Source organism: Humulus lupulus, chromosome 1 (genome assembly GCF_963169125.1).
Source record: "Humulus lupulus chromosome 1, drHumLupu1.1, whole genome shotgun sequence".
In the NCBI taxonomy this organism is placed as follows: Eukaryota; Viridiplantae; Streptophyta; class Magnoliopsida; order Rosales; family Cannabaceae; genus Humulus; species Humulus lupulus.
This window is the reverse complement of record NC_084793.1, coordinates 299,531,452-299,545,117: the sequence shown is the minus strand read 5'-3', so window position 1 is coordinate 299,545,117 and position 13,666 is coordinate 299,531,452. Positions and strand designations below refer to the sequence as shown.

The 13,666-nt window shown below is 32.5% G+C and overlaps 1 protein-coding gene across 1 annotated transcript; it reads left to right on the top strand.

Moving 5' to 3' along the window:
- The first annotated feature begins 1,765 nt into the window (after positions 1-1,765).
- LOC133779890 (uncharacterized) lies at positions 1,766-5,319 on the top strand. The gene is made up of 3 exons (XM_062219789.1): positions 1,766-1,995; positions 2,597-2,964; positions 5,275-5,319. Exons 1-3 carry the CDS (start codon positions 1,782-1,784, stop codon positions 5,317-5,319), a joined length of 627 nt encoding a protein of 208 aa, XP_062075773.1. The 5' UTR covers positions 1,766-1,781.
- Positions 5,320-13,666: the final 8,347 nt, after the last annotated feature.

The following is a 13,666-nucleotide window of genomic DNA, read 5'->3' as shown; positions in this document are numbered from 1 at the left end:
GTGTCTAAAGTCTGAATCTGTTTTCCAGTACCAGCATGTTTTGCTTATTATTTATTGAAAAGAAGATGCTATCTTATATGAATTTATTTTTTGGCTTTCTTTTTAATAAAATGTTTTACTTGTTAATACTTAATTGCCCTTTCTTCTGATTCTGTTAATGTTCATGTCATATCAGAGAACTATGTGTTTAAGTTGGAGATATAGGCACCATTATTACTAGAGAAAATTCTTATTGGGCAAGTTTGATCTTAAAGTTGGATTTTACTTTTATTTATTATTATTATTTTTATAATATATTTAGTTAGAGATTAAAGCTTCATGGACTAGTTGATAGCACAAAAGGGCATTTGGTATAGTTTTTCCATTATGTAAATCAAAAGAAAGCTTTTGCTCAAGTTCACTCAATCTTCAAATGTGAGCAAGACTTGGTCTCTGATGTGAACAAATTATCATGCAAGTAATTGTAAAATCTCTTCAAACATATAAAAATTCCACTCTTTAACCTTTGAAGGAGTGGGTTGTTATAAATCTATGGATATAAAATATATGTATCTCATTTTGTTGCACTAGGATAGGATCTTGGGATTTTATATTTGCTAATTTTTACGTAGATTGGTCATTCAATCTAAGGTGTGTTTTCACCATGATTAAGATGCATGAAGTTTTTATTCCTGTTTAACATCAAATATTAATAATGGTGGCAATGATGATGATTAGGAAAAATAGGAAAATCATAATAAACAACATAAGACCTAGAATAAAAGAGAACTCCAAAAAGTCTAGTAGCTCGAAAGGAAATAAAGGACTATGTTGGTAAGCAAGCTCTTATCCTAACCATACCAGAGTGCAAAGACAAGTTTCAGGTGACATGCATGTATAATTTTTCTATGTTTTATATAAGTAAATTGAAATGCCTGGCAATATTTTTCTTTTAGATTAAAGAAGGAATATGATTTAGTACATTAGTGACTTGTGCTCTTCAATCCGTTCTTTCAGCATGAAACTTTTCTAGTAATTGTTATATATCTGCCTTCCATGCTGAAACAATAAATATTTCCTTTTGTAGGATGTATTATTGTACAACTTTTTTGGATCATCTCCTTTGGGAGAACAATGGAAGGTTATATGCAACTACACCACAGAACAAAATTTGGATCATCTTGTTTTTGGATCAGTTCCTGGATCCATGTCAACCAGTTTTTCACTCTTTGATAATTCCAAACATTACATTATGTTGGACGAGTTGAAGCAATTATACATTGCTGTTTCATGTACAAAGCAGAGATTATGGATTTGTGATAGCACAGAGCAATCAAAGCCTATGTTTGACTATTGGATTAAGAAGTGTCTTGTTCATATTAAACAACTTGATGATTCACTAGTATCTTCAATGCAAGTCCCAAGCAGTCAACAAGAGTGGAAATCACGGGGCATCAAGTTTTGCTTGCTATGTTTTTAATTATTCTATTTGTTCATACATTTGTGATTAGATTTCAAGAAAAGTGATATTTAAGATGTTATTGAAGATTTCAAGAACAAAAAGTTATCATTTGTTTTTATGTTGTTACTATGCCTTTATCTTTGTCATCATCATCAATATTATCTGTACCACTATTTTATCTGTTTGTGTTCATTTTGCCATGTCCTGCAGCATGTTTTTGGCTTTGGAAAAATAAAATATTTTCATCACTCCTTCCCACAAGATATGCCATCCTTTTCAACTTGAAAACTTAGCAATTAATTATGTCTTCCTACAGCTGTATTATGAGCACAACTATGAAATGGCCTCAATTTTCTTTGAAAAATCTTGTGACATATATTGGGAAAGAAAATCTAAAGCTGCTGGCCTTAAAGTTATGGCTGATCGTATCTATTCTTCCAATTCTCAAGAAGCTAATTCTCTCCTTAGGAAAGCTGCTGAGATATTCGTAGATATAGGCGAAGCTGATTCTGCTGCTAGATGTTTTTGTGATTTGGGGGAGTATGAAACCGCAGGTATAACTTTCTAAGTAATTTTACTGCAGTGCTTGATTCTGTAAACTTGTCTTTTTTTGAGTATGAAATGTTATTCCAGTTTTAAAATAAGTCTTGCACTTGATGCATCTCCCTTTTGTACTGTATTCAGAATTAACTTACAGGCATCGAATTCCATAAATTATTGATTCAATTTATCACTGTTCATCATGGCTTAAATTACATGAAGCATTGTTCATTGTGCTTAAATGATTGCAAGTTTCACATAGAGAGACAACTTTTGAACTCATAGTTAGTGATCTAAGGGAATTCATGTGAACAAATCTTTTTTCCTTGTTAGATTGATTGGTTTGCCTGGAAAAACACAGAAGATTTTCTTCTTTTATGTAGCTCATGTTTACACAATCCTTTATAAACTTGGACTGGGGTTGTTTGAAGCAGAATATATCCTGACCTTAGTCCTTGTTCAAGGAAGAGATTTGATTTTTTGTTTTAAAAAAAAACAAAACACTAACAGATAAAATAAAAAGACAGACTAGCAAACTAATCACATAATGCTTACAGAGTTCAATACTTAGTTCTACTATGATTTTACCTAATTTTTATAACTATCATGACACAGGTAGTGTATATTTGAAAAGTTGTGGCGAGTCTGAGCTACAAAGAGCTGGAGAATGCTTCACTCTTGTAGGTTGCTATGAGTGTGCAGCTGATGCCTATGCTAGAGGAAATTTTTTCTCCAAGTGTCTAAATATATGCACCAAAGGGAAGTTATTTAGCATGGGTTTGACGTACATAGAGCACTGGAAACAACATGCTAAGAAAGAGGGTGATATAAACACTAAGGCTGAAGAGATAGAAAAAATTGAACAGGAGCTTTGGAAGGGATATGCTCTCAATTGCTATGTGCTCAAAGATACTAAATCCATGATGAATTGTCTCAAATCATTGAAATCAATGGATTTAGTTCGTAACTTTTTGAGGCCATTTGTAATGCCCCGGATTCCCTAATGTGGTTTAACGGCTGGATTAGTAGGCCGGGAGGGCCATAATTGCTTAATTATGCTGTTAAACGTGTTTATGTACGTTTATGAGAATTATATTATAATATAATGTTAATTGTATGCATGTCGGTGATATATGTTGAGACCACATTATGATGTGGGTTTGTTCGAGCTGTTCGACATGAGACGATCGTAGATGATTGATTAGCGGTTTAATTACAGCGGGTTTAAGTGTCGGGACTTGGTTTGATTCTCGGGGTGATTTTGATGATTAGAGCGTTACCGGGAGATAAAGGGTAACGGGATGTGAACTATTGGTGTTTGAGATTATTGAGAATAACGGGAATTGGAGAGCGTTAATTATGATTAACGAGTTAGGAGGAAAGTACCAAAAATGCCCTTGGGAGTCTTTAGAAACCATTAATTGACCTAGGGGTAAAATGGTCATTTCACCCCTAGGATAAATATAACCTTATTTAGCTGAAAGAGGTGATGGAAAAACAGAGTATCTTTGAGAGTTCTCCCGTACCTTCTTTTTCTCTCTGTTCTTTGTGGTTTTTGAGCCAACTTTGAGGATTCTAGCTTGGGAAGCAAGCCTTGGGAGTTTGGGAGTGTGTTCCATCATTGAAGAGCTTCATAAGCCAAGCTTTGGGTAAGTTTCTAACCATAGTTTCTCTGGTTTGCTCTGTTTTAGTTTTGTTTTGCAGCTGAGTTTTCTAGGGTGAATTCATGGGTTTTGTTGGGAGTTTTGGCTAGGGTTCCCATGCTTGTGATGTTTGGGATGTGTTGGGATGGTTTTTGGGTTTACTTGGCATCAAGAATAGGCTTTAAAAGCTTGGGAATCGAGTTAGAATCGAAGAAGATGAAGAAGGTCGGTTCAGGGAAGTTTTGGGCTGGAGGTAGCGCTACAGCGCCCACCCTAGGGCGCTATAGCGCTCCTCAGGAGGGTTTCTGGCACTTGGGCGGTTCTGAGTATAGCGCTGTAGCACTAGGGGTTGAGCGCTGTAGCGCTACCCTGTTCCTTCCAAACCCCGTTTTGAGTGTTTTTAAGGGTTTTTGACTTGGGGTTTCAATCCTTAAGGCCCGGGATCGATTCTACTCACCGCGTGGGCATGTTTCGAGGTCCCGAGGGTGGTGCTTAGGTTAAGACCCTATTATTGTGGATTCTCATTAATGGAGGTTATAATTGGTTGTGATTAGGTAACCGCTAAGGAACTAAAAGACCGATCGTTCTCAGGGGTCGTCTTTATCATACTTCTCGCTCGAACTTGAGGTAAGAAAACAGTGTATGGACACAGTTGCACCCTGTACAGGTATATGACATGCATGGTTTGATATTGATGCATGTTGTTTGTTATATGTGAACGTGGATTGCATATCAAATGCTAATGATTGCAAATCACCTGTTAAAGACACTGACTAGTCAGGGACCGACTCTAAAGTCGATGATCACGCATTGAGTGGCTCTATGGCATTAATGCGAGACCGACCTAAGGTCGAAGAAACTTACAAGCGCTTGCCTGGTCTACGACCAGATGACTATAGCCAAGGTATATGACCCCGGTGACCGTTTGTCACGTGGCTAAGGGACGTTGTCCATAGTTTCGACTCTAGAGTCGTGAGGAAGGTTATGTTGGTGACCAATCACCATGCACCTGTCCTGAACATGCTTATGAAAGAAATCACTTATCAGTTAAGCCCTGGTGACCCTATCGTCACATGGCTAGAAGGAGCGATGCTCATTACTGTGACTTTTGGCTATTATCACCTATTTGTTGGACTGATAGTCCTGAGTGGTTATTATGGTCGTTGTTGATATTACATCATGTTCTATTATGTTTTCTTGCTGGGCCTTGGCTCATGGGTGCTATGTGGTGCAGGTAAAGGAAAGGAAAAGCTTGGCCAGCCTTGAGTGGAGAGCTTGGGCGATGTAATGTACATACAGGGCCGCTTGACTGCCACGGTCAAGGAGTTCTCAGAGGGACTAGGGGTTTACCCTATTTTTGCCGCTTAGGCCGGCGGGGATTGTATATACGAAACTGTAGCGACTCTTTTGTAATACGAACTACTTGTAAACATTTTAAAAGGTTCATGAGCAGTTTATTTACTTAATGAAATGTACCCTTTCCTTTTACTGGTTTTCCACCTTAACCTGATAATAACACTTAGATCATGTTTTTAGCCAAAGGACTCGGGTAGCGAGTCAAATTTTCGGTTCACCGTTCTCCGTAACTGTTCTGGGGTAGCCAGGGTGTTACACCATTAGGTTGCTTTGATGAACTTATGTTGTTGGAAGAACAATCAGGACATTTTATGGAGGCTGCAGAAATTGCAAAGCTGAAAGGAGATGTACTTTCTGTAATAGATCTTCTTGAGAAGGCTGAGAAGTATAAAGAAGCAGCAACTCTTATTATTTCCTATGTTCTTGCCAACTCACTCTGGTCATCTAGTAAAAAGGGCTGGTTTACTTTTGTGTATCTTGTAATGTTTCTATTTTTCATTTTTGAAGTAAAAATTGTTCAAGATTATAAAACTTTATTATGTTATGCTTTCAAACATAAGTTAGAACTAAGATCTCATGAAGTAGACACATTCATGGTTTGAATTAGTTATTGTTTAATGTAATACTTATGGTTTATCAATCTATTGAGAATTACATTTTATGATTAATTTTGAATTTTTTTTTTATCAAAATACAATAATGAAAATCTTTTAATTAAAAAAAACCATATAAGTATACTTATCAAAATAAAATTTAAAATTTTATTACTATATGTTTTGATTTAAAAACATATTATAAGCGTAAAAAATCGTTATGGTTTATATAATATAACAAACTAAAAATGTTATCAAAATAATCAAATGTAACAGTTGAAAAGTGTTATGAAAAAAATACAAGATTAAACTTCAAATTTATAACCAAAATCTCTATCTAAATGTTATTATTTGAATATTATAGCACCTAAAAATGTGTTATTGAATAGTTTAAGATAACATCGAACATAACATTCAAAAACTGTTATAGAAAATACTGGACTTTTAATAACAGGGGCTATGTTAGCATTTTCAGAAGTGTTATCAATAGTCCCGGTTAGCAGTTTTTAAGTGTTATGAATACTGTTTTTTCTTGTAGTGTTGTAAATATTTCTAAACAGTTTCTTGGGATCCCAAGTGTCAACTACTCAACGATTTATAGTAAATAGAATTATTTTCTAAGTTTGTTTCGCTGTTCATGATTTAATTACACTTTTGACCTAAAAACCTCGATTAGCGAGTTGAATGCACGTTTAAAACTCACTTAGTAACGACTCTAAGGAAGTAGGTCGTTACAATATTGGTCCATATCTTACAGAAGTTTTCAAGGACCCAACAAAGAGAAAGGTTGATCTCCTAACATCTTCTTTTCTCTTTTCAGCATAGAACACCGCAATTTATGATTATATGTAAACTGAATTAGGTGATGCATGGAGCAGACCGTGATATTTTTTGGCTTCAAAGAGATTTTGGCATTTACATCTGCAATATGTTTGACACCGGCCATGTATTGCTATAAAAATTACTGGTATTTGGAGTTAATTTCAGTTGCTCTTTCTGAAGATTGATTAATGTGTATAATTTCTACACATGGAGAAGTAGTTTCTTATTTTCATTGGTATCTTAGCCTCAACATTTTGTTTCATTTTCGTTCTTTTGGGATATTTGGTGTACATACTTTCAGTGGTGGTTCCAGCTTTTTGTTAATTATGCTCTTTATTATTATGATTTTTACCTAACCATTCCAAGACAAGGAAGTGATGCATCTAATAACTATTCGTGACCATAATGCCACTCCAAACCCTTATAAATATGTTCTTTGTACAATTACCATTTCCTTATTTATGTATGTTTAATTGCTTCTTTAAGGTCTTGAATTTTTAAACATAAATGGAATTGTAGATATTGTAGTGCAATTCTGGATTAATCTTTTCTTTATTGTCTTTGTTTATTTTATATGAACCATGTGTGAGGTTGGCAAATATTCTTAAAAATAAGCAGTTTTCGTGGATCTATTAGCTTTTACCCCTGATTTTTTCGTTGGTGATAAGATCACTCAGTCCTTCAAGAATTTTAGAGACTCTAATCTTGTATTGGGAGTCTGTTGATTGAAGGACACTCCTCTTTACTTGAAATCTATTTGCAATTTGCATTCCAGATTGTTGAATAAATTCTTCATGTATGTTTATTGTCTTATTGATGCTATTCTTGATAGAGTACTAGTCTTTTTGGAGACTATATTTTGATGGATGCTAAACATTGTGTGCTAGAGTTAGACTTTAGTGAATGAAGAGTAGGTAAAGGCGATGATGCTCTAATATATATATAAGCATATAAGGTACAGTTACTATTGATTAGGCATGACACTACTTTTTTCTTTTCACATGAAGAGGAACCACACCTAATCCTAGATTAATTATTATTTCTTTGGTTTGTACTAGTCTTAATATCACTACATGATGTTCACATATTTCTATGCATAAATGGTTCATTTGACCAAGACTACTAGTATCACGTTCTTTGCCAAATTCTTATTCAACCAAACAATCATATGTTTTCATACATGCATTTCAATCACCATTTATTTTTCTATTTGTTTACTATTATATTTACTATTTTTGGCTGTCTGCTACCTTTATTTTATTTTATGCTACGACGAGCTGCAATAATTATGTGAAGATGGAGTATTAATTTATTACTACATTAAAAAAAACAATAAAGCATTAGTGGAATTTTTTCTTTTCTAAGTCAAACTTTTAATGTAGTCACAGCTAATAAATACTTTGTTTACTAGATTATTTTTAGAGTGCAGGTGATGCATTATTTACTTATTTTTCCTACTAATATTGACATGTATAAAAATCACTACACTCTTATTTTTATAATTATTAACATCTTTAATTATTTTCAAAAATTTATATGAGATGATTGTGTAATTGACTTGTAACTACAACAATTGTTTTTTTAAGAACTACCACTAGTTTTTACTGGCTTACTTTGCTCATATGATTATTAGTGTAAAAAGATAGATGAATGACTATCATGCTCATGCTTATTTGTTGTTGCTTTCAGGGTTGTAGCTTTGAAGAACGCTTTATTGTACAGAGAAGAGAGAGAGAGTACGATGGCTATTGGTAAACTTGGATATAAAAAGGTCATCTAGTAAGAAGGAAGAGATGATGAAGAAGAAATAACACTTGACTGCAATTGGTAATTAAGAAATATTATTATGTTAATTTGATAATATAATTTTGTTTTCTATCTCATTTCTTTGATTTGAATGATTGTTTTACAGCAGCCTTCTTTTATTATTTTTTAAGAAAATGAAATAAAGAATAAGGTTCTTCGCAAAATGTTGCTTAAACTATCTTCCACTATTATGAATGCAGTAGAAATGTAAATGTTTTGATGAATCATTAGATGCTTTATTAGTCCGCTTTAACTATATAATATAATAATCAACTTTCATGTTGTATGGGTCTCCACTCAAGTCAAGTATTAGTAATCCACTTTACTCATGACTCGTTGCTTGAAAGTAAAGAAGTTGATAAACTTCTTAAGTTGCGTGAGAAAATCTTTTTATTGTTTTTGCTTTTTGCAATGTGTTGCTGCTATTATCATTAGTATTTTATTTATAATTTGTGTGTTGTAAAAACTATGTAGGGCTGAGATTAATAGCTTAAAGGAAGTGTATTGGACAAGTTTTGTTTATGTTTTTGTATAAAAAAAAATCAGATGTAATTGTATAGAATACAAGTTGAAATGTTGCCCATTTTCTCTGTTTTTCCTCAATTTTTCTTCTATTTTGCTGCTGTAAATGATGTGGTTGATAGCATAAAAATTAATTTTCTAAAGGATTGTTGTTGCAGCTTATTATGAAATATTATATTATATTTATACAAATTCATAGTTGATACTTTATTTTCATGTATATTAGCTATAAATATATCATATATATAAGTGACAAAAAAAGAACCTTGTTGTTATTCAAGATTTCTTTTTAATACATTATTGTAGTAAAATAAAAAAAATAAAAAATCTGTCTTAAGTTGATTTTTTTCAGCTATATAATTTGTAAATACAGATGCTTACCGCATTATTATTGAGGTAAGTTTTGGTTTTATTCGTTGATATGTTACTCTAGAAGAGTGACCTTCCCTGTGTTGCCCACACCCCAAATTTTGATTTTGTTTATGATTTCTTTTAAAATGTATGTCATCTATGTTCGTGCTAGTAGGTATGTCTCTGTGGTTTGCTTTAGAGGACTTGTAAAATGTTTTTTGATTTCTTATGGAGGACATGTCGATTATTTTTTTTAAAGTGCTTTCTTTCTGTATAAATTGGTTGCGTTTTATTTTCTTGTTACTAGCACAAGCTCTCTGTTTTGTATGCTTGATTCTTGATTACTAGTTTGAGTTTAAATGGGTATTTGCTTCAGGTGTATGAGAAGCTTCTTGGGAGCCAATGCTTTAAATGCTTGTGGTGATTTTGTGAAATGCAGAGAATGAAATTCTTGAATATATTATATGGACTACTGAAAATTTGTTGCTGGTTCACTTCATCTGTCTCTGTGTTGCCTTCTAGTTTCTTTTAAGGATCTTGATATTATATTATTTGCTTGTAGAACTTATTTTAAAGCATACTAGAGCTTTTTTGGTAAACATATTAATGGTATCATATGCATACTTACTATACATAATGACTACTGTAATGGTTATATTTGATAATGGTTGAAGCGTGTCTATGAGTTTGATTTGCTATTTTGTATTGGAATGAAAGATAATTAAAAAGTGGGGATCTATTTTGAACCTTCTTTGCTTCAATCTACTAATTGCTTACAAAAATAGAAGAAGCTCTATTCTATTTTTGTTTTGTTTTTCCTATAAGCTAATTTTTAGTTTTGTACCTCTATTGTTAGTGGTCTTGGAATTCAGCAATAGCGGATACTCTGTTTGGCAGTGGAATTTTTTCTTCATTCATCTCTTAGCTTATTGTTTCTCTTTTGTGTTTTTCGATGGTTTAACACAATGCTATCTTTTGGGCTATTGGCTTTTTGATCTGAACAGCACAAAAGAACAATTTCTATCAAATATTACTTGATGTAAATACTATGCTTTAATTTATCTTTGACTTCTATCACTTTGCTTAGTTTATGATTGGTCTATTTTTCAAAATAAAATAATTTACCAAGTAAACAATAGACTTTATAGCATGTAATTCTTGAGACTAGTATGAATAGAACTGATTTTTTATTAGAGAGCAAGCCTTATTTTTTTAATTTGTAAATATGATTTTGTTTTTCAGCATTTGGGTTAGCATTTATAACTTGAATTTCAAATTGGAAGGTCACTTTTGTTTTAATACTATGAAAATTTTAGAAGAGTTTGAATATATTAAATATTCATCCATAGTGAAGTAAGCTCTAAGATTGTTATTGTGTATTACGGTGATAACGAAAGGTTGAGAACTTGAATGTTTTAGTGAAGTAGTGTTGCGGATTTTCCTAAGTGTGTGCAAGTGTACACAATCATTGAACAAGTAATATAATGAAAGTAATTTTTTTATCGTCTCCTCAAGGATTGCTAAACAAATATTGTAAAAATCATCATTAAACAATTTGGGGTGCAATTAACTATCCCTTTTTTTTATGACTAATCAATTAAACTAAAGGACAAAAAGAATTAAATAATTAATTTAAGCGGTTAACAATAAAGCTGGAAAATGAAATATTGCGATTACTATGATGATAAAAGTTAGGCATATCAAATCCCCCTAATTTGTAGTTTTGCCCCTGATGTTGCAACAAAGTTCATAGCAAAGTTCTCTTGTAACTAGGATTTCCAATTTAATGCACATGCCATTTTTCCAAATGCTCATGTTAAAATTCCATCAATTAGATTCGCATATTCCTATGCTAAATTTAATTTCAAGAACATAATTCCTAACATCAATCCTTCAAGTTTGCAAGGTGAATAAAATATTCCTAAGTTATTCACTAATCAATACAAAAGTATCAACATGCATCAATCAAGCATTTCCACTAATTTTTACCCTTCCGGAATTAAAACTAGCTTGTCTCTCACATAAGTTGATCATTCTCAAGCAAGAGATTTGCACAATAAAAATAGCTTAATTGAACAAGAGAAAATTTTCATAAAATAGTCAACAATTTGGGGGCAATTGCAAATTAGGGTTCATCAATACCCCTAACACAAATAACTTAAGTCATAGTAAAAATACCCAAATCACCACAATAAATATTCAGCATTATCCCAAGAGTTCAAGGAAAGAAGAAAAAGAAAATAAAATTATATGAAAGTAGAGTTTAGAAAAACAAGCCAAATTGATAGAGATATTCTCTTCTTGTCTTCTAACTCTTAATCCTCTTCTTCTTCTAGCTTCCTTCTCTTTCCTCTTCTCTTCTTGATGATTCAGCTCAAAGAAATTCAGAGAAAACCCCTTCAATGGAGCTTGGGCGGCTGGTACACTCCTTCTCTCTCTATCTATTCTTTTTTTGGTGAAGAAGGTAACCCCTTTTTTTGGGCTCACAAAGGGTATAAACCCTCTCCTTCTCTCTCTACACGTGGGGGACAAAATTCTGCTCCTTTTCAGAAGTTGCAGCTCCTTTCCACCTCATCTAAGTACATGCCAAGTGTACAGACTTTAAGTTGCTGACTGTCCATACTTTGCTGCAGCAAAGTTGACTGATGTTGCAACAACAGCCAGAATTTCAGCTCTAATATGATTTCCTTCCACATGCTTCACTAAGCTTTCCAAGCACCCTCTTGCTATGCCTTCAAAATAAATACCACACTTTTAGAACATAATTCCATTATTTTCCACAAGAGTTATCATTAATTAAAACAAATTACACAAACAAAGTTAAGAGACAAAGTGACTAAAACCACACAATAACAGCACAAACACTCAATTTCACCTAACTTTTTAAGTCCAAAAGCTCAATTAATAACTCTAAAATATAGAGTTATCAAGTAGGATCTGAGAAATTTGTGTGTTGCGATGAGATAAGGAAAAAAACTTGTGTGTTGTTTAAATTGATAATGGAAAATGTTGGTTGCTAGTATAGGGAAAATATTGTTCGATTTTATGTAGACTTGTTTATGATTATCCTACAATTGAATTGTGTTTGTTTGATTGGTTTGATTATTGGTAAATTAATTATTTTGATTTTTCTTTTAATTTTTTGTAGACATAGGAAAAGTTATGAATGTAATTCTACTTTCATTTTATTGGCTCAATTAAGGCTGTCTCTTTAAGTGGAATAAATTTTGGTTAGATTTCGAAGTCCATTTTTGTTGTATTGCAAGTAGCTCTGGCTGATTTTCTTTTCTTTTCAGGGTCATGTATAGTTTCTCCTTGAAATTAACATGTAATTTAAGATTTATTGGTTTAAGTTTTCGGGTCTTTGTCTCCTGAGAGCTATAATATAATTTGATCTTAAAGTATTGGATTGGTACTTGGCTTGCAAGAGGTATGTTGTATTTGATTTTTCTTATTTTTAAGTCTTTCACAATTTTGAATATAAATTGTATAACTTTAGTGGAGTTTGGATATCTTAGATATTCATCCGTAGTGAAGTAGGTTCTGAGAATTATGTGTGCTGCGGTGATAACGGAAGGTTGAAAACTTGCATGTCTTAGTGAAGTAGGTTCTGAGAATTTTGTGTGCTGCGATGATATATGGATGAAAACTTGTGTTGTTTGATTTGTTTAAATTGTTTGTGTTGATTGTGACAGTTTGTTAGGCTAGTAAATGAGGGGATATGCTGTTTGATTTTGTTAATTGAACCCCTCATCCTTATTTTTATCCTTTGTTTGATTTTCGCTAACCCAAATCTGAGTTGGCTTTTAGAGGTTTATTGTTTCCGTCAAATGGTATAATATAAAACAGTCGTGGAATATTTGTTTTTGCAAGTCAAATTTAGTGAAGTCTTATCTTGTCAATACTCTGTTTTTTAAGAGTCGTTTTGGAGTATAGTTCATAAATTGTTTAATTGTTTGTCTTACTGATATTGCATTTCACTTACTTTTATTTTTGTAATTATTATAGTCTTATATATTTTATTTAATCTGACATTGCTTTTATTTGTTAATAGGTAAATGTATATATGTATTTTGTTCATTTTGGCTTGTGGTGGTTTTGATGTCATAGTTGTTTTAAAAATAATATGCTTTGCTTTGTGGAGAAAAATTTAAAGTTTATACACAAATTTAAAGTATCAGGATTTTAGTTAATCTTGTTCAAATTAATCATCATCAACTGTGGATAATGGTGTCTTTTATACTTACATTTAAAGTTAACTGTACATGGAAAGCCTCTTGGACCAGACTTTATGTGAGTATGGGTTGATGCTGATATTGTACCAGAATCTTACTTATTTCGTCCTAATAATGCGATGCTTACAATACAAGAAGCAGTTGGTTCCACAGTTGCATGACCTTCTAAAAAAGTTATTCCAAGAGGTACATTTTCATACTAAAAAAAGAACCAATGTCTTATAATTTAGTGTTTGGTTTCTTTGTTTGTTTTGGTGTAGTTGTGAATTCATTATTTTGTATGTGGTGTCCTCTCTTGGAAATAATTTCCATAGCATTTTTGTTGAAGTAATTTGTGATGATAGATAATAACAATAA